Source organism: Amblyomma americanum, chromosome 5 (assembly GCF_052857255.1).
Source record: "Amblyomma americanum isolate KBUSLIRL-KWMA chromosome 5, ASM5285725v1, whole genome shotgun sequence".
Taxonomy (NCBI): Eukaryota; Metazoa; Arthropoda; class Arachnida; order Ixodida; family Ixodidae; genus Amblyomma; species Amblyomma americanum.
The window spans coordinates 179,837,764-179,856,506 of record NC_135501.1 but is presented as its reverse complement, the minus strand read 5'-3'; the positions used below and the strand labels follow the sequence as shown (position 1 = coordinate 179,856,506).

Here is an 18,743-nt window from a genome sequence, read left to right as displayed (position 1 = left end):
GCCCGCGGCGCCACTATCATGCTGGCGGCCTGGAAAGAAACTACCGCCTGTTTCGCTTGCCAAGGCAACCGGTCGAGCGTGTTGCTCCCGTTCGGCCGCGCGCGCCTGACTTCTATTGAGGGCCCTCTCGCGCGCTTCTTTACCGCTGGTAGCCTGAAGAGCACCTGGTGCTACGCTTCAACCATTTGAGCACAGTAAAAAATTAAGCGCGTTCTTTTCCATGACCGCTATAAGATGATCTATAGCTTCTGGTTGTACGCAGGGCTTTTGTTTGACACCCAGGCGATGACTTTGATTGGATGGGTATAAGCGCTGCTGGCATTCGTCGAAGGCAAACATGCCTTCACGTTCGTCGAGTATGTGACCACGCTAATTAGTTTCATCTGCTGGAGGAGAACGCGGGCGTCGCACGGCGCAGCGTTTATGACTGCACATCAGCCGAGAAGGCAACGAGCGGCTACAACTTCTCACCTTCCTCACCTTCTCCCAGCAACACCTGTAACCGCTTTTGCAATTTCGAACAAAACACCTGCGTCCCATCCTAGTCTAGCAAATTCTGAAGGAGGCCGCACTGCGCGTAGCAGCGCTGTTAGTATTACGGCCCTCGAACAGACACAGACAAGAACTGTTGCTGTTTGACTTAAAGGGACTATGCAATAAATTAACTGAGATTACGTAAAGCAGACGAGAAATAGGCATTCGATCACTCGTCACCCCAGTGCAAGAATTTTTGAGCTAGCATCAATAACAGCGAAGATCTAGACGATTAAAAATTACGCTCCTCCTCTCCCCCCCTCAACTCGTACACGAGGAGCACCAGAAAAAAATAGAGAACAGCTCTGGGACTGGGCCCCGCCCATGATACGTCATCCGCTGACATTTATTTTGCAACTTCCGGTTGTCGCTCCTAGCCCCCCAGCAGCAGCGTCGGCGGCGTGGCGGCATCTCTCCGGTCTCTTCTTCCTGGATTGCGGCGCGCGTCGGGGTTCTTTGCTTGTCATCTGTGGTAACTAGCAGTAATAAACCCGGACCTCGAGGTGCGACTGCTCGCTTTTACGGCCGCGATGGGCATCGAGCCCTATGCGTGCGCATGAAGAGCCGTGCGAGTGGATCCGGAACTCCCGACAGAAGGAGGCGGCAGAGGAAAATTGAAACCATATGCGCGAAGGCAATGCCCTGGCTCGAGCTTGCCGGAGAGGGTCGCGCGGCGGCACGAGCAGACGATTTTCACGGCTACCGGAACTGTGCCCGTGACGTCGTGGCTGCTGTGGCTCCAGCGAATGACAGAATGACAGTGTGTGGTGGCCTGGCGACGTCATGGTGCAGTGACGTCTTTGTTCCGCGATTTTAGTTCCGAAATCGGTCACTACGGGCGCACCAATCGGCCCGCGAATTTTGAAAAACACGGTTTTTAAAAGTTCATAATAAATTGCCGGCTCAGTTCTGAAGACTCATACTTGGTGTGAATGCTTCTTAGCATCATTTCTAAGCATTGAAAACATTTACAAGTGACTTTTTATTTGTTGCATAGTCCCTTTAAGGGCACAGAAATACAACGTCACGGCGTGCCTGCTGAAACAAACACCCGTGTCCTCTGCTTGTCGTCTGCTTTGAGCGCGCCGGAGCAGTCTTCTTGGTGGTGTTGGCCGGAGCCGCCTGCCCGGGCGCTGCACTTTTTTTTCCGCTGCGGCTTCTATGAGGCGCCGCATGGCGTCGCCACTGCATACGGCCCCGTCGGCGCATACAATTGACTTTATCTGGTCGCCTGCGCTCGCGCTGACGGGAGTTTCACCTCCTATATAGTCTTGCTCCGTGCCCAAATGCCACGCACCGACATGGATAGTTTTTTTTTTTTCTGGTCATTGGACATCGATAGCTGTACCGTACTGCTCGTATATTTCTGTGCTCGCGATGGAACGGCAGAGAAAATAAGGAATTCTGATTAAAAATTTCAGTTGCAGTCATCTTCTATGCTTGCTTGGAATTCAGTGCTTCTGGAGAGCCCTCATGTCATTCCGGGCGTCTCGAAAAAGCGCGGAATTCAGTGGAGCTGCTATTCGCCATTAGTATCGATTTAGCTGCCTTTCTTTTTTTTTTCAGCGACCATTCCTTTTTGTTTTTATTTCTTTCACACAGTATTTTTCCTCGGCTTTACTCTCGGTGCCGAATGTTTTACTTATCGTTCCGGTATTTGGCGTGATATCCGTCCGCGCAACCTGGCCCTACTGTACGAACAGCTCCACCCGGCCGTGATAGTGTCAACGAGATTTAAGTTATTTCTTTATCGGCTACTGGAGAAAAGAATCTGGAAATATCAAATAATTGTACTTTTAAGGACCACTGTCAAGTCGACTGTTAAAGTCCACGCTCCTAGCCGTTACTAACACTTCGTTTTTCTTTTTTCTTCCCAAAGTACGTGGGTCAGATGCTTTAGTTCTTTATTTTTTTTTTCATCGCCCACATTCTCTTCGCTTTTTCTGAGCTGGTATTCTTATCACGTACTAGACTTAGTTACGAGCTTCGTTTGTGATTGTTTTCCTTTATTTTTCTGTGCACGCCCGACGTTTTCTGATTTTTGTTTATTTTCCTGCCTATTGCCTTCAGTTACTCATTTCATTGAAATGAACGGGCTTTACTGAGCATTGAAAGTAGGCGCACTCTAACGTCGCCAGCATCGTGCCTTGGTAGAGAGCAGTGCCAAGCTCTTGGACATTAGTTTAGCTGCACACTGCCTCAGCATGTTTCCAGGCCTGCGTTTAGATTGTTCTCTAGCGGTGCCTGCCTCAGCCTTGTAGTGTCTTGCCGTGTGGTTATCGCTAATCGTGGCGAGTTTAACCACTGGCTTGTAAATGCCTGCCTTAGTTCCGACTAGAACATAGACTGTCCGGTCGAAGCCGACAGATCAGTAGTTGTTGTAGTAGTTGTCGTAGTGATATTTATTGTCCTTGGCCGCACAGGTAATTGGCCCAGTATTGCAAATGCATGGCCTCACACTGGTTCTTTATATGACCAACATTTACCAATACATCTCCAATATTGGGCCAATTGTGTATGCTGCTTGAGGTAGTAACAGTTGTATAGCGGTAATTTCAGTTGTAGTAGCATTAATTGAAGCCATACCAATAGCTTATTTGTTTATTTACTACTACCTCAAAGGCCCCATTGAAGAGGTATTACATAATAGTACTAACAGCTGATAGTAGTAACAGCAGTATTGGCTTACAGCAAGTAATTTGGTGCCATTTGTTTTCAATTTGCTGCATACCTCTTCTACTCTAGCCTGCTGCTGTTGTATGGGCAGTGCCTATGAAACAGAACGCAGGCAGTGAATGCTGCTCTGGAAACCTAGTCCAGCTGCTCTCTTCTAGTGTACGCTTCTGTAACACGGATAGGAACGTGTTGCAGAGTTAGCGAGCTTCCACTTCACCTTTGTGGAAGGTCCTAAGTTAAAAGGCCGACTCGATGCATTGGATGCCAGAGCCTCGACACCAGATGCCCCCGGAGCTCGCCTTTGCGTGTTAAACTGGATGTTACGGATGCAAACCAACGCACGTTTAGGACGGGGAGTGACATGCGTCAGATTTTAATGATTTTTGAGATTGAGCTATAATTAAAGTTCGAGTTAAAGAGCACATTTCATTAAAATTGTACGATCGTTACCGGCGGCATCTTGGGCCGCTGGTTCTCTTTCCGACGGCACAGGCGGGGACATGTGATCAGAACCGGATGGCAAGTTTCATGCAAGTCAGTTAATTTGTGCTCGGGAAAGCCTGGAGCGTAGTTCCGTTGCTCAGCACTAAGAAACATTGGAAGGCGTTTCTTCATGCTCATAGGTCCCTACTCCGCTGTGTAGAAGTTGTGAGGCGGATTAAAAGCTCCGAATTGGATTCCAGGTTATTTGTTTGTTTTGTGGGGGCATATATCGTTTGACAGGAACCAGTGAATTAGTTTCACGAAGCACTCAAAACAGTTACTGGTCTCCGGCCGGTTGTGGCGTGACGTCATGCACTTTACAACGTCATTACAACTGACGTCACGGAGCTTATGGCTCCCGGGAACTTACTCTTCCCGCATAGCGATTTTGTTTTAAGTGAAAGCTCCACACGCTAGGTAAAGCCGATTTCGGCGTGCGTTGCTGGTTGACTTCAAGTTTCAAGTGAGCCAGAGGTCAACTGTGGCTAATGGGCTTATCATATGTCGTTCAACATGGTGTTGCACCACTTGACTTTGACCTTTGCCCTTTAGATTCGCCATATGGAGGAAGGTAGAATAGGCCGCAGTGTTCAATGGGTGACCAACCTCTTGCGATCAACCTTTAATTTAACTGCTACCTGCCAGGGTGGAGGGGTGGCCACACTGCCTATCTGTCTATCCAGTGTGCGGAATGCACTCAACGTTACGGTCACCAAGCCGTGTATACTTGCCCGATACGCCGTAGCTTCCGCTCTCTGATCAGGTTAAGCTGTAGTTAAACGGCAGCTAATTTTTGAAGCGTTTTTTTCTTGCGCAAGGCGTCGCCGGGGGCATCTTTGTGTACAAGGAGGCTATAATGAACTTTCTTGCATTTCCAGTTTTTGTTTTGCATGTTTTTCCATCCTGTTTTGTTTGCTTATGTTCGTTTTTTCGTTCTCTCCCTTTCCTTTTTTTTTCTTCCAACTTTTTTTCTTTCGCGCGAACAGGGAGCCTCCAACGTGGTCCGCGTCAAGGGCGCGCATGAGCGGGCGGCCAAGCTCATGAAGAGTTGAGCGGCGCTCTGGTCGACCACAGTTTTTTATGTATTTTTTCCTTTTTCACCGACACTAAAAAACACAGCTGCACTTCTTACGGTTTTATATTCCTACACACACATACACACACACCGACAACCTCCCACCACTGCACGGACAAAAAGCGTGCTTCATGCAGAGATCACCGTGTGCTCTTCCCTTCGGCGAACGCACCACCGCAGGCATTGTGGAGAAGAAAACAAAAGCATGTGAACGTTCCATGGTCCAGCTGAGAGGACTTTGGCTTGGCTTTTCTTTTGTCACTAAGCTGGTTGGTGTGAGTGTGCCTGGTTGTGCAAAGTTTGTTGTCATAATAATGTGGAACACGGGAGCAAACACATGCTCTTGTGGTTTTAAAACATCTTATCGCATGAGGTAATTGCTGTTGTTTGTTTATTTTTGTTTGTTTTGTTTGTACACCTGGCAGAGTTTTAGGAGACTGTGTGTGACTTCATGTGATAGGAGAGATGGTGCATTGAGAAGAAGTCCTGTTCCAAGTGTCGGCGAGATGAAATGCAAATTTTGCACTTTTTACACACCCCGCACTGTCCTGTAGGGCAAAAATTTTTTCTTGCGCGGTTTGGGAAAGTTATGTTTTGCACAGTGGCTGGATTGGATTTGCTCATTGTTGGACATGAATTTGGCTCACGATGCAGTGCTATTTGCTCCTAGCTGCGGCATAAAATGGCAGGAATTCTTTCCTGTTGTGTACTGCTGACCTGCTGTTGAGAAATCAGAAAATGTTTGGGCACTTGTGACATAATGCTGATGTGTGTTTCATAGATGATGCTACACACATTGAACCATTGGCTCTCAGTATACCTAAGTTTAATAAACAATGGGCTTCAAGCTGCTTCAGGCATTTTATCTAAATACTGAATTGTGCACTGTCAGCACTGGTAGCCTTGGGGTTTGGGGTACAGGTTCTCTAAAGCACTGAAACTAAGGAAAACCTGTTCTCATGAATAGTACTACCCATAAATAGCACAACTTTGAGGTTTTAAAGGCTGCATTCTGATTTTGTGCCTGTTTGGTCTTTTTTATTTGTCTAATTTTGAGGTTTGGCACCACTTTAAATAACTGTATTTATGCATTTTGTTTGATTTGCTGTGAATTGAAGCAGCTTATGTTCTGCATTTCTATCGTCTGTTTACTTAGAACATAACCTTTTAAATGAGTTGAGAAATTGGCTGGGTGTGCATAAAATTCAATACCTGCTATAAGAGATCTTGTTTGGATCAGCTCCTCGTGGTTCTTTTAATGTTTAATATAATATGTGTTGGTTGCCTCAATTCTTTGTTTGAACTCCTGCTTTTATTAATTGTGCCATTATTAGCATAGTCGTGTGGGGTGTTCTATGACTTTTTTCACACTCGAGCACCTCGCAGCAAACCGCACCATTCAGCACAGTTTTGAGCACCCGTTGCGACCTCTTCTGTATTTGATTTTTTTTTTAAATGTTGGAACACACTTTGTCAAGCTTTCTTTCTTTCTTTCTTTTTTTCGAACTAACTAGAAATTTTAATTATTCAAGGTTAATGCCATTGCTACAGCGCTTCCAACACAAGAAAAATGGCTTCCGAGCTCCGTAGTATGTATTTGAGATATTTGTAAGCCTGGGTATTTTATTTTCTTTAACTGCTCTTCTCGAAGAAAGTGCAGGATTGATTGCTCTCAAAGAATGGGCAGGACTTTATTCTTTTTCAAGGGCCCGTCACAGTCAGGATTTTGGGGTTTTGTTCATCTCCAGGAAATTGAGATGTTCTTTTTTCGTCACTTTCCTTGAACTGAGCAGGGAAAAAAATTGAAGAAAAGGGCAGTGTTCTTGGCCAGGTTTTTATATATCTGTATGAAACAGGATCATAAGGCTCTGGGTGGCCTGTCAGTTTGTCCTCCCTTCGCTGTGACCGCTTTATAAGCTCATGATTAATATAGCGCCCATTCGGGGCCAGTAGATTAAGCCATATTTCCCGCTCATCTTTGCCCATACTTCCTTTTTATTTCCATTTTTTATTAAATAGGAAATAGAATGTCAAGGTCACGTTCCGGGCTTTGCGTGTCTTAGCGTCCTTTTGAATTCCTTTTGCTTATATCTGCAAAGCACTTTAGGAAATTGACCCCAAGTTCTGCACTGATCTTCCCCAGACGCTCAGGCTTTGCCACTTCTCCAGTCCTTTTTTTCTTCTTTCATTTTATTCTTATTCTCTGCTGTCATATGCTGTTTTTTTGGCACTCTTCTTGAGCTCTTAAGGCACTCACGTTCTTCTCTTGGATTGGCTTGGATCTAAACTCTACGTGACCGCACTCGCCTGATGCTTCTCCCGGAAGGGCCCATCCGTTTATAATGCCAGGGGTCGTCATTCGATATGAGGGAATGAAAGCTGAACAAAACGGGCAGGTTGGCGCACCAACTGAAGTAATCCTTTACCTCAGTGCCTGCACGAAGGCTACTGCTTTGAAGTTTAAACTCGTTAAACTACGTTCAGAGGTTTAAAACACCTAAGGCAGAAATGTGAGTCGTCTGGTTTACGTACCTTTTCGTCACTGGCGTTTCGAGGTTCAAGAAGGAAAGAGAGCGAGGAGGAATCTCCTTGGCTCTTACCCTTTCTCTTTCTTATGCAATTTGTCTTGAAATTTTCACCTGCCTTTCGAGGTTTCTTTGGCTGATTTTTTCGTATAATATTTTTCTTCATTCTGAACTTACGTTCCCATTTTATTCACAGGGCTTCGTAATTTCTTCCAATTATTAAAATGTATCCTTCCTTATGACCTTTTCTTCCTCACAGTGTCAGCCTTTTATTTTCTTTTTTTGTGCGTAATTTGACGGGCGCAAATGACGAACCGAAGAGTCTTGTGAGGGGCTTCAATGAAGTTTATGTTAGGGTCATTTATGTTTGTGTACTTAATAAATAATTGCAGGGACACATTTGGGAAACACTATCGTTACCCACCTTGATAGTATCATATTTTTCTTGGCTTCTGATTTTCTGTGTTTCGCTTTGTTAGGTGCACTTAGCATGCAGTACTGCACTTAGTTTTTAGTCATGCCTCCCATTTAGTATTTCTACTCCACCTCACAAGTTTTGCGCAGTGAAGGGGAAGCTACGAATGTGAGGCGGCGGCTTCCAAACTTGTGAGGTTGGCTCGCAACAACTCACTCATGGAAATTATCATCTCGCACACGAAGCTTCCAATTCACTGCACACAACTTGCGAGATGGAGAGCAGCGCTGTATAACTTGGCACGTCATCACGAACTGAGCTGACTGCAGGTTTGTCCTCGCTCCCGGTTGAAAAACGCAGCAGAAAGTTTTCTGGCATCGCACAGATCTTTTATAGTAGTTTTGGCCATGAAATTGTAAGAACAGACATCTTTGTTGTAGCAAAATTTTTTCTAGTGTTGAGGAGTCCATTGTCGTAGCAACAAAATTACAGAATAATATTGCAGTACAACAGAAATATACTATAATACTAGAGGAAGACTATATGTTTTGTCGTATAGTGGGCAAGAATCTGTTGTTTCTTTTTTTTTTACTAGCTTTTATAACCATTGGCCTATATCGCTTGTCTTTGTTTCGTTTCACCCACTGTGTTCACATTCTCGTGCTTCCTTGTTATTGCATATACCTTTTGTGCTTCACAGTTACTGCGAGGATGCTTTTTGCCATGTTTACTAGGCTCTGTTCATGATATAGTGGCATATATGGTACACTGCATTCCTGCGCCCTTCAGTCTTCTGTTTTGTGTGCCTAATGGATAATCACGATCATTTTGCATATGGTCAAGGGGATTTTTACTTGACTTCCCTGCAGCGCTATGACAGATATTTCCACCAGCTCATTCACAGCGGGCGTTTTTCGTATTCCTCTGCCTTAGCCGATTGCAAATGTGTATAACTTCCTTCAATAACGTTCACTCACGTTTGACTGTCACTGCTAGACAGGTCGGTGGTCTTGTTCCATTCACTTAGTGTAACCGCATAGATCGGAGGCGTTTATGTAGTTACCAGCGATGCATTCCTAACTTCTTCGGTGAAGGCGCCATGTCCATGACAGCGATGTGTTGTGCTTGGCCTGATGTAGTTTTTGTTCTGAAGGGGTTTATTAGTAGGAACGTTGCACTAGGATGTAGTTAGAGCATGAGTCGGCAGGGCGTGCTTATGCGGGTTGTTAGTGGGCACAGTGGCTTGTTTCGTGCCATGGAGACAGAATGACTCATGTCATGTACTAGATGATTAGGCCTAAATGATGCAGAGGTTGTTAAACAGTGGCGAAATAAGCCAACTTGTGTCACTTCTCCGCAGTCTAAGGGTGGCAGTCGTGTTTTGGAAAAAGTTACTGCTCAGAGTTCGTTTTTAACGTTGTTGTACGGGCTTCTCGGAAATCTAAAGTGTGGCAGCGGATTTAATGCCTTATAAGGTAATGGGCATAACCCAGTATGTTTGAAATGTAGCGTTTTTATGTGGATATAGCGCTTTGCAGGGCAAAGCGTCGCAGAATATTTGTTCCATTGTCATATATAGGGCTTGAGATTTCTGTCCTGGAACAACTGTTTTGAGCAGTGTTGAGCAGTGCTTTTGCATGAGGTTTAGTAGAGCGCTTTAGAGCAGATGAGTACTGGATGCAAGGCTTTTAAGAACACATGGAGAGCACTCCATTATTGGCATGACAATGGGCTATTCTAGTGCAACTCTGTCATGATGAGGGTCGTACGGAGCGGCGATGGTACGTTTTGGTGATTGTGGCGTCCGGTTGCGCTGCACGTGATGCGAGATGGCCGGGTTTTGAGCCAGGATCTGCTGTATGGAAAGTGCTTAAGGCTTTTTTTTTTTGCCCTGCATGCTTCACCTGTTTAGTAGTAGTTTTGAGTGCTGTACTGATCTCAGCCGGGAATTTTTATTGTACAGCTGCTGATCCAAGTGAGAGGGGTACATCGGGCGGTAAGGGCATGCCAATTCATTCCGTCTTACAGAGCCGTTTCGGTCACGCATTTGTGTCGCCAGGAGCGTCCTTTTATGGAGTTTATGTTGTACGAGTGTTGGGCGTGTTTGTTGACGCATTTGTTAGATGCTTTGAATCTTGGGTTGCTTTGCTACTGACTTGAGTGCTTGCTTCTATTATTTGGCCTTGAAATATTAAAACATTTGTTTGTTTCAGCAGTTAAGTTCACTTGTTTTGTTTTCTTAGTTTAGGCTTATTGATAATGTCTACATCAAATGCATATGGTTTGCGTTGGGTGGCAGTGAACCAGTGATACACGTTCGGCTGGGGTTTTGTTGTTCTTGCAATTTTTATTGATTGCCTGGCTGTACTGACAATTTTGTTCTCTGTAACCTTTTCTTTATTTGCAAGGTTTCAAATGTATCTATGACTTGCATCTTCACGAAAGTTTTATGGTTGCAATCACCTGAACAATTCTTTCTTACCCACCATAATTTGTTTTTTTCAATGCTCACATAAAGAATTTTTGAAACTGTCTTCGTTTCGTATATCACTGAAATGAACACAAGTACAGCATTTTTGTCTCTTCACATGATTTTCTTCAGAACTGTTGGATTCTTCATTATTCACTGTCATTTTGCCATCGTCCATTTGCTATGTCCTCCAGGTATTTTGCACATTTTTAAGGAACCTCCGCTTCCTTCTTAACCACGCTACCCAATTCATGTAAGACTGCCTCTGATATTTTTTCGCCAAAAACAATTTGTTGCTCATATACCCCTCGGTTTTTCACTCCTCATCTTTCCGAGCTCTCATAACTCTTCGCTACTGCTTTTTTTTTCAACACTTGGGTTGAAGGCATTCACTTTGGCTTGAACGCCCTTATGTCCTATAACTGCTTGACAATTATTTCCTCCATCTTGTTTGTTCTCTGGCCTTCTCAACATTTGCTTAGCCTGGCCACTTCTCCAACGCCACCATGTTAAGACATGGTTGGACTGTGAGGCTGTCTCCAGGAATCGTACCAAGCAGCCATAATTAAAGAGCTTTTTTGTCATAACATGCTGTCCCATTACTGGGTGAAAAAAAAGGAAAAATCTTTAAGCTGTTAACCTGAGCTGTAAGTTATATTAATACCTTATTACTCCACTAATACGCTCATGTTCAGTATGTTTTTCGAGCTGTACAGCCACACCACTTTCCTTGGTTCTGATTACAAAATGCAGTTTTTTCTGAGATGTTAGAGGTGCACGTATTACAGCGCCATATATGCGCTTATAAATCACTGAATAAGAGTGGCAAATTCCTTACAGTGTGCCTTGGCAGCGGGCGTGTTACCTCCCGAAAGCGTAGCAAATTTAGATAAACCTTTCGAATACCCTGTAATTTTTTGCTGCAATTGTTTGATCCCGGGCAATTCTGACCACGGGCAGCAGCAGGACTCCAGCCTTGTCCTACAGGGCATGGCGTTGGTGATGGCCTTGCATCACGAGGCCCACTGTACAGACACATGTCATTCATGCTGTCCCCCGACTTTGCCCACCCCCTTTCCTCCTTCCACCATCGCAATCCACCGAAACACTCACAGACGGAGTCCAACAAGCTCCGCATCGAAGAGGCCAACAAACGAGCCACAAAGCTGCTAAAGTGAAGTAGGGGCTCAACTGCGCAGCCGCAGGAGAGGGGGTGGAGAAGGAGCGAGCCCGGAGCAGACGACGTCCACCGGCACGGCGGCGGCCACGCAGACGACGACGTCATCGCCGCAGCGCGGCCCCCTAGCGGCGGCTATGGCTCCGCCATCGGCTGTGGGCCAATGCAAATTCCTTTGCGCAGGCGCAGTCCAACGAGTCGCGCATCTCGGTGGCCAATCAGCGCGCCACCAAGCTGCTCAAGGATTGAGCGGCACCTGGCGGTGGTGGCGTTTCCCGGTGGTGGTGGAGGTGTTCGGTGTTGGTGGCGGCGAGTCCGGAGGCCCGGCGCCAAGATAGCGCCGCCCGCGACCGCGTCGCTGTTGTCGTCGTCGTCTTCGACTGTTCCGCGGATACCGCAAAGTCGTCATCTGCTTTGTTTCGTCTGCTATATCTGTGTCCGCGTCTGTTCTATCTTGTGTATCACGCTTTTGGCATTGTTTACCGATTGTAGTGGTTGTCTGAGCATAATGTTCATTCGATGTGCCGCCACGTCTTGCAAGCGAAACATTCCCGAGCTTGTTGAAGTAACCCGCTGATGTTCACTAAACAAGGTTGTGGTTGCCCTAAATTTGCATTACGGCGCATGTGCATTGCGGGGCTTCTCGTATCCCTAAAGAGCTGAGGAAAAGGCTTTGAAAGGAATCATGTGTACGCGGTGTCAGTTTAGTTTCCATCCAGGCGAAAGTTCCTAGTTTTGCTTTCATACATAGCCTCGTGCTCCAACTGTCTGCGGATAAAGAAGTGCGTGTAATACAATGTTTAAATTATGCCGTGTCTCTTCAGTTACCCCAAGCCTACAGCATTTGTAATCGTGTCTATACGCACAACTGACCCATTATTTGTAAGGGTGTTTTGGTCTTACCTTTCCCGATTCATTCCGAGGAAAAAAAAAAATGCGCTCCGAATACTTTTTCTGCGCATTCCATGTTGAGGTGTCCCCTTTGGCTGCTATTTGCGAGAAAATAAATGGCGCACACTGGTGTACAAAGGGACACCGAATTTTGCTCAAGTTCCGCAAATGCGCAGTGTTTGTGTTGTTGTTTTCGTTAGGAACTTGTAGAGCGAAGCCGTGACTGCCGCTTATTGTGGACGTCAGAGAGAAAGAAAAAAAAGGCCAGAAGTCAAGAAACTGAGGGCCCGCTTTGAAGCTGAACCGTATAATGACCACAACGAAAACACAAAGCACCGCGCATGTCACTGTCTGGCAACAAACTATGCCTGCTTCCTCAAGTGCGAAGCACTAAACCAAAATGGCGCTGCCTGTAAGTGCGTGCTTTTACCACTGTCTGAGCGTGCGTCACACTCTTAACAATTAAGCTTCGGGAATCGTTGCTGTATACGTTGATTTTTTTCGTGTAAGTGCACTTAGAGCATGTGTTTTCCCTTTTTGCACTTTAAAGTGTTGCTTGACTTTAATGTCACGTGATCGAACGTTGCCATGTGCCAGGCTTGCGAGAATTTCATTGCTTAAATTGTTTGCTACGCCGTGCCGCCTGGTTGTAAAATCAGTACGACGTAAAAACGTCGTGTCATCAACCAATCGCCGTAAAAGTCTTTAGTCGCTTCATACTTAACACATTACTTGGAAGGAAGCGACTGCAGTAGCAGAACTTTCGGAGCATTTCGGAAAGAATCGCTCGAAGTGAGGTTTTGAATAGCCGCGGCGCCGCTGGAAAGCTCACCGAGACCCTAGGACCAGCGGTCACCTGAACTTCGCGGTGCGGCCGTAATGTCGACAGACGGCAGTAGTCTGGATCCTTCAGTGCCAGTTTGCATTCACAGTGCTTCACTATACTCAATTCACCAAAGACGTCTTTACGGTGTCAGTTTTGCATTAAATAGGTGTAGCGATGTGATATCAGAATACGAACTAATTTGCGATGTTGTTTTGTTGCTTTTGATAACTAATGTTTTCCGGTAAGTTTTCGAGGGACAATTGTAACATGCAGAAGATTTCCTAAATTGCAGTGAGAAAAAGACCATGCTCTTCTGGGCAGTGGTGAGGAAAATCTGGAAGTTTTTATCTGAAAACACTGGATCAAGACACTTCTTCAGTTAACAATGATCGTTTGTCGAAAATGAGGAAAATTGTTTTCCCTAATCTGTCACTGAAGGGTCCTTTAAAAAATACCTCTCGGTATGTACTGTCACTTCGTTTGTCGATTGGCACTACTATTACCGCTGCTACTTCTGCCACTTGTCGAATGTCGTTTGTGAGACCGTAACTGGTTTCATTAGCTCAGTCAGAAACGAGGGTTTTTCGAAGCGCAGTTCCGTGCCGATGTTTCCTAGAGGTTGTGGCATTGCCTACGCGCTTCCTAGCGGCGCCGCTGGCAGCGACACGTCGCGTGGCGCCATCTGGCACTGAGTTTCACAAATCAACATACGACCGTTTCAAACACTGCTTGTAACTGAATTGTTCAGAGTATGCCTTGATGTGACGACATCCGATGAGAACGATGACGAACATATCACCTTCTGCTACCCCTTAATAGCCTAATAGCCGATAATCTCACTACCGCGCTCACTAGCACTGACCAGGTAGTTACTGTTTGTCTCTATGTACAGCTTATCAAAATAACACTTGGTAACCCAGACTTTTAACCTACGCTATTGCTAACGCGTAGGCAAGCAACCTCGAGACGGAATTAGGTTAGACGCACTGTGGGCAAAAAAAACGAAATCTGTCGCTGATTGTTCTTTGCTTGTCGCCGCATGTGTCCGTCACTCTTAGCATACTCCGACACACGGACGTTACACCTGTGAACAAAATCTGAGCGTTCTGAAACGGTACGGAAGATCCAAATGCCAGGCAGGATACGTCTGGTCCCTCTTTGGGAAGAAGTGTTAGACCTACTTCAGAAGATACATTTTGCTTTATCGAGGAAAGGATAAAGTCAACGTTGTAACATGCGTGAGGTTTCTTGTCCTACCCTAGGGAGGCTGGTCAGTTTTCCATTGCTCCAGTCACAAACTTCCCACGAGTTCTCGGTGAGTGGTTTCCACACACATGGCCTGTGATAAGATCAACGAAACCGCGTTGGTCCCTGCATTAGACTGCAACGTCTAAATGATATTTCGAACGATCAAGAGGTGCCACTGAGCCCATCCGCGCACACGCTCGATCCTTCGAAAAAAAAAAAACGCGCCGACGAAAGACGTGGGGAGGCTCTCTCGTGTAGTGCGGTTAGGCTTTATGCGAAGAATCGTTTCTTGCGACACACCCTCGATCATTCTCTCGTGATTCATGTCCAAGCGTAACATCCCCTTTCAGTTAGTACTTTTTCGCCTCGAACCCGACGAGCATCGTGCATCTTTAAGCGTGATTTTTCCGTGCACTGTACGTTAGGCGAGGTGCTTTCGTTAATGTCACCTTGGCTGTTGGTGGAGGTTTTGGCATGTAGGTTCTGCCGCCGTGTATATGGACGTCCCTGCAGCTCTGCCTGTTTTAACCGTGACAGCGTTGCGGTTGAGGCGTTAAAGTAGCTGAAAAAGGGCAACGAAGCTCTAAGCGTGACACCCCTAGAGTGCCGACATTCAGAGGGCGATCCTTCAATTGCAATGATATATCGGAGGTGACGAGGGGTAAGAATCTTAGGACTACCATAGGTTGTCGTAGTTTGTCACATTTTCCCTCCTGCAACCGTGACGTTATCCGTGTAAAGTGTTTTGCTCGTGTGTGCGAGCATTCTCTGTCTAATTATTGGGTGTAGAGAGATAGTTTCCCATGCTGTCTCGTGAAGTTCGTTCTAGGTGCGTAATAGAATTTTTTGTTTCTGCTGACGGATTTGACGCTTATGGGAGGCCACGCACCAAGCGGCATCACTGTATAGAACCTGCGGTCAGTAGGCGTTGGCCATTGTATCGAGGGACTTACAAGGAAGAGCAGACAGATGTCGACTCCATTTAGAGTCACTGTTTAGGTTATCGCTATTTTTGCTGATAAGTGTAACAAAATCTCCAGAAAGCTGAGTCAGGCATGACAGTTTCGTTCTATACGCTCCAAACTTATACTAGTGGCGTCTCATGGCTGTGCAAGTCGCCTTTTAACGGTGCTTTTAAAATATGCGGGATAGTTTATAAGAGCACCAACTAGGAAGTTTTGGTATAAGCGTAGGCACATGTTTGGTATGTCAGTGGCTTGAAAAAGCAGCCAGTCGATTTTCTGGCCACTAAGTCAATCGATGTTTAAATTCTGATCAGAATTGTGTTAGTGCTGTACGAGTGTGTGATGTGTTCATTTTCGTATTAAAGCCTTCTAAGGTATTGTTTCCTTCATATCGCTGCAGTTTTATGCATTATTTCGATTAAAATCAGTAATTATTGCCCTAAACATATACGGTCAGTACTGTAAGATTCTTATTCTCCCCCTTGCCTTGTTTTTTTTTTGAAAAATTTTTAGTAGTTGATATGCACAGTGTGGCTGCCATATGGGTGTCTCGAAATTCGTTATTTTTTAATGAGTTTACCTTTAACAACTGAATTACGCGCTTCACAATGTGAGCGTGCTGTCGCTCTCGTTGCTCCTTGATGGTCTCCCATGAATTCCATAAATTTTGACCTCAACAAGAAGGAACAAGGAATGCATTAGTGCTTATTATAGTGCTGTGCGTGATTGTGATATTGTACTACCTGTAGCTTACGCAGGCTGAGTCGCACCTGTCGCTTTGATCATCCAAATGGCGAAGGACGTGGGGAGTTCTGTGGGGCAGGCCATGCTTTCAGAGAGTCCAGGTTCTTGATCGTGACAGAGCGGCTTTAAAAAGGAAATCGATGGAGTGTGGCTTATCTGTAAATAAGAGATAGTTTGCCGTACGTTGTAGCTAGACTTGTCTAGAAATAAATCAAATGTTCGTGGCTTTATCCCCTTTAGTCCTTAGCACTCACAGTTTTGAACTAGGCGTCGCACTTGTAAGACGCGTATCCTTGAGTTTCGTGTCTATTTATTGTGTAAATAGCCGTGCTGTGTGTAACCGGTGTTTCTGAATTATGGTATACCGCATATTCTCGCAAGCTGACTGTAAATGGCCTTTCATGATTTGATTTCAGCTTATCACTTTGGTAGAATGTGGCGTTTTCATGCCATCTCATCTTTTCAGACGTATGTATAAGGCGTCTTGATGTCATGGCTATGGCCGTTAATCTTCACACTTGGCGTTTCCGTTGTTTTATCTCACAAGTCGAACTATCACTCCCTGTGTTATACACTCTACAATCTTATTACGATTAGCGACACGTAAGTCCCTATAATATTTTCGCAGCTGCCTGACACGCGTAGCGTCCATGCCCAGCGTCTTACTTGTGGACGCACTAATAGAAACATTGTTTTCAACTCATAACTGGTTCCTGTGTTCCACCCCAGGCTATAAAGAAAATGCAGTGTATGATAATCTTACACCCCTATCTTCACATTTCCAGAGTTTTCCTGGCGCCTTTGTTCACGCAGTGCTGCTCTGTAAATACACAAACGTTTGGCGTTTAATATCGGATCGCTAGTAGTTCTTTAATTTGTGGTGCTTTTCGGGGTCAGCGGTGACATCTTCATTCAGATCTACCTTTCTTCTTTAGCACTTTCATCGCTGAGGACTCGCTAGCGTTGCGATTTTTTCACCATCTTTGGGTGGTCAAAACGTATTTAGCACTTATTGGCTGTTTAAGCACTGTCCTTACGAATTTTGTTTATGCGATGAGTTTAACACCACTTTAACCATTCCAGTACGTATAGATAAGAAGCTTATGTTAGTGAACACATAATGAGTGCTATTAACATTGCAATGAAAACTAGTATGGAAGTGCTATCTGATGTAAAAAAAACGTGACTGATTGGTGGCGTGTAAATAGATATTTAATACGTCACCGGCTGGTTTTGACAACTAAGAGTAAGGATTAGTGAAGTCTGAGAAAATTATTTATACGGACACGCAGCTGGTGCAAAAGAAGCCGGAAGTATTGATAATCAAGTCATGCTTATATATGGGCACTGTTTTACTACCGTGATAGCTCAGGCAAGAATGGTAAGCGCTCTCGGGAGCGATCAAGCAATGTGAAACGAGTTTTTCGACATAGCGTGTCACACTTAAACTTAGCTTAACGCTTACGCTTCATTGTCCGCGCGTGGCTTAGTATTCGGTGTTTTTGACCCTGTAAATAAAATACTACCCATTAAACAGTATCCTGGTGAGGAAGTGGTTGTGTTTTTTGGCGAATAAAGGAAGCTTGTATAGGCGTGATAACGTAGCTTTTAAACGCTACACGTAACTCCGCGTTGCTCTAGCAAACCACGAACACGTGTCTCTCTCAGCACGTATCACGAACGTCACGTTCAAAACTCTATTTAAAAGCGTGACATTCGCAGTACTCACTGTCACGGATAAAATGCATCACTAGAGTAAACCCTTAGCTTTTGTCTTGGTCGTACGGCCAACCTTGATTATTCTTTTTCTCGAGTTGTCTGCCTTTGCTGAGGTACTTAACAACTGTATCGAGATTTCTTCTGTGTATGAGTCTGAAAAAACGCTTTAAAAAAGGTTCAGGGTTTATTCCCCATTTCAAATATTTTTTCGCGTGTTTTTGCCACAGTGCTTTGAGACACCTTACCCTTTATTGTGTCGGGTCATTTTAAGGCTGCATGCTTCATTGTTCCCACTTTTGTAACATACTCCATCTTAAGCTACTGCTACAGCTGCCTTCTTGAAAATGCTGTTTTGCGTTGAATAAACGTTGCCAATGTGCAGCACAAGATTTACTGTCTTATTGTATCTTGTTTTAATTTTCCCTCTTCGGGCTCAGTGTGACGCCAATGGCAGGACCAACTTTACGCCATGACTCATTTCTTTAGGTGCAAAAAAGTCGGTCATCAAAAGTAAGTCTGGAGCTTTCTACGGTGGCCGCTGCAGAGATCTCGGTTCCTGATCTGCGCCTCTTTTAGTCTAGTTATTTGACTGAAATATATTACATTCAAGTTAAACTTTAGAGTGTCGCCTTTCTTGGAGTTTGGAGGGTCTGCATGGCCTTGTTAAATGATGGCGCAGTTTCACGGGTAATCTTGTAATACAGTATTAGCAGTATTAACATTATATGCCAGAATGAGGGAGGTTGCTGTGAAAATGCGATAAAGCATGATTTCTCGCTACTTTTGAGGCAACAGCATAGATCAAGTTCGCATTTGGGCACTGCATGTGTCTGCACATCCATTTCAGCAGGCGAAAAGAGCTGCACATCCAAATTGCGGTTGTGGTGCTGGTGGTAGCGGCCAATGTGGCTGCAGCCTATTAACTATTTGAATAATGAAACTGGAATTGGTTGAAATTGGAGCACGTATAAAAATAATATTCGAATCGTGAGCCT

At 45.0% G+C, this 18,743-nt stretch overlaps 1 protein-coding gene across 15 annotated transcripts in view; it reads left to right on the top strand.

The window, feature by feature from the left end:
* The window catches only part of Snap25 (Synaptosomal-associated protein 25kDa), a 196,328-nt gene extending 178,191 nt beyond the window's left edge, over positions 1 to 18,137 (top strand). For 12 of the 15 annotated variants that reach the window (XM_077665955.1, XM_077665951.1, XM_077665953.1 and 9 more), the window contains one exon: positions 4,680 to 10,242. In XM_077665955.1, coding sequence (XP_077522081.1) covers positions 4,680 to 4,745 — 66 coding nt within the window. In that variant the 3' untranslated portion in view covers positions 4,746 to 10,242. Of the gene's footprint in view, positions 1 to 4,679; positions 10,243 to 11,538 lie in introns of those variants that run through there. The other 3 variants (XM_077665957.1, XM_077665950.1, XM_077665945.1) reach the window with 1 other exon arrangement.
* Positions 18,138 to 18,743: the final 606 nt, after the last annotated feature.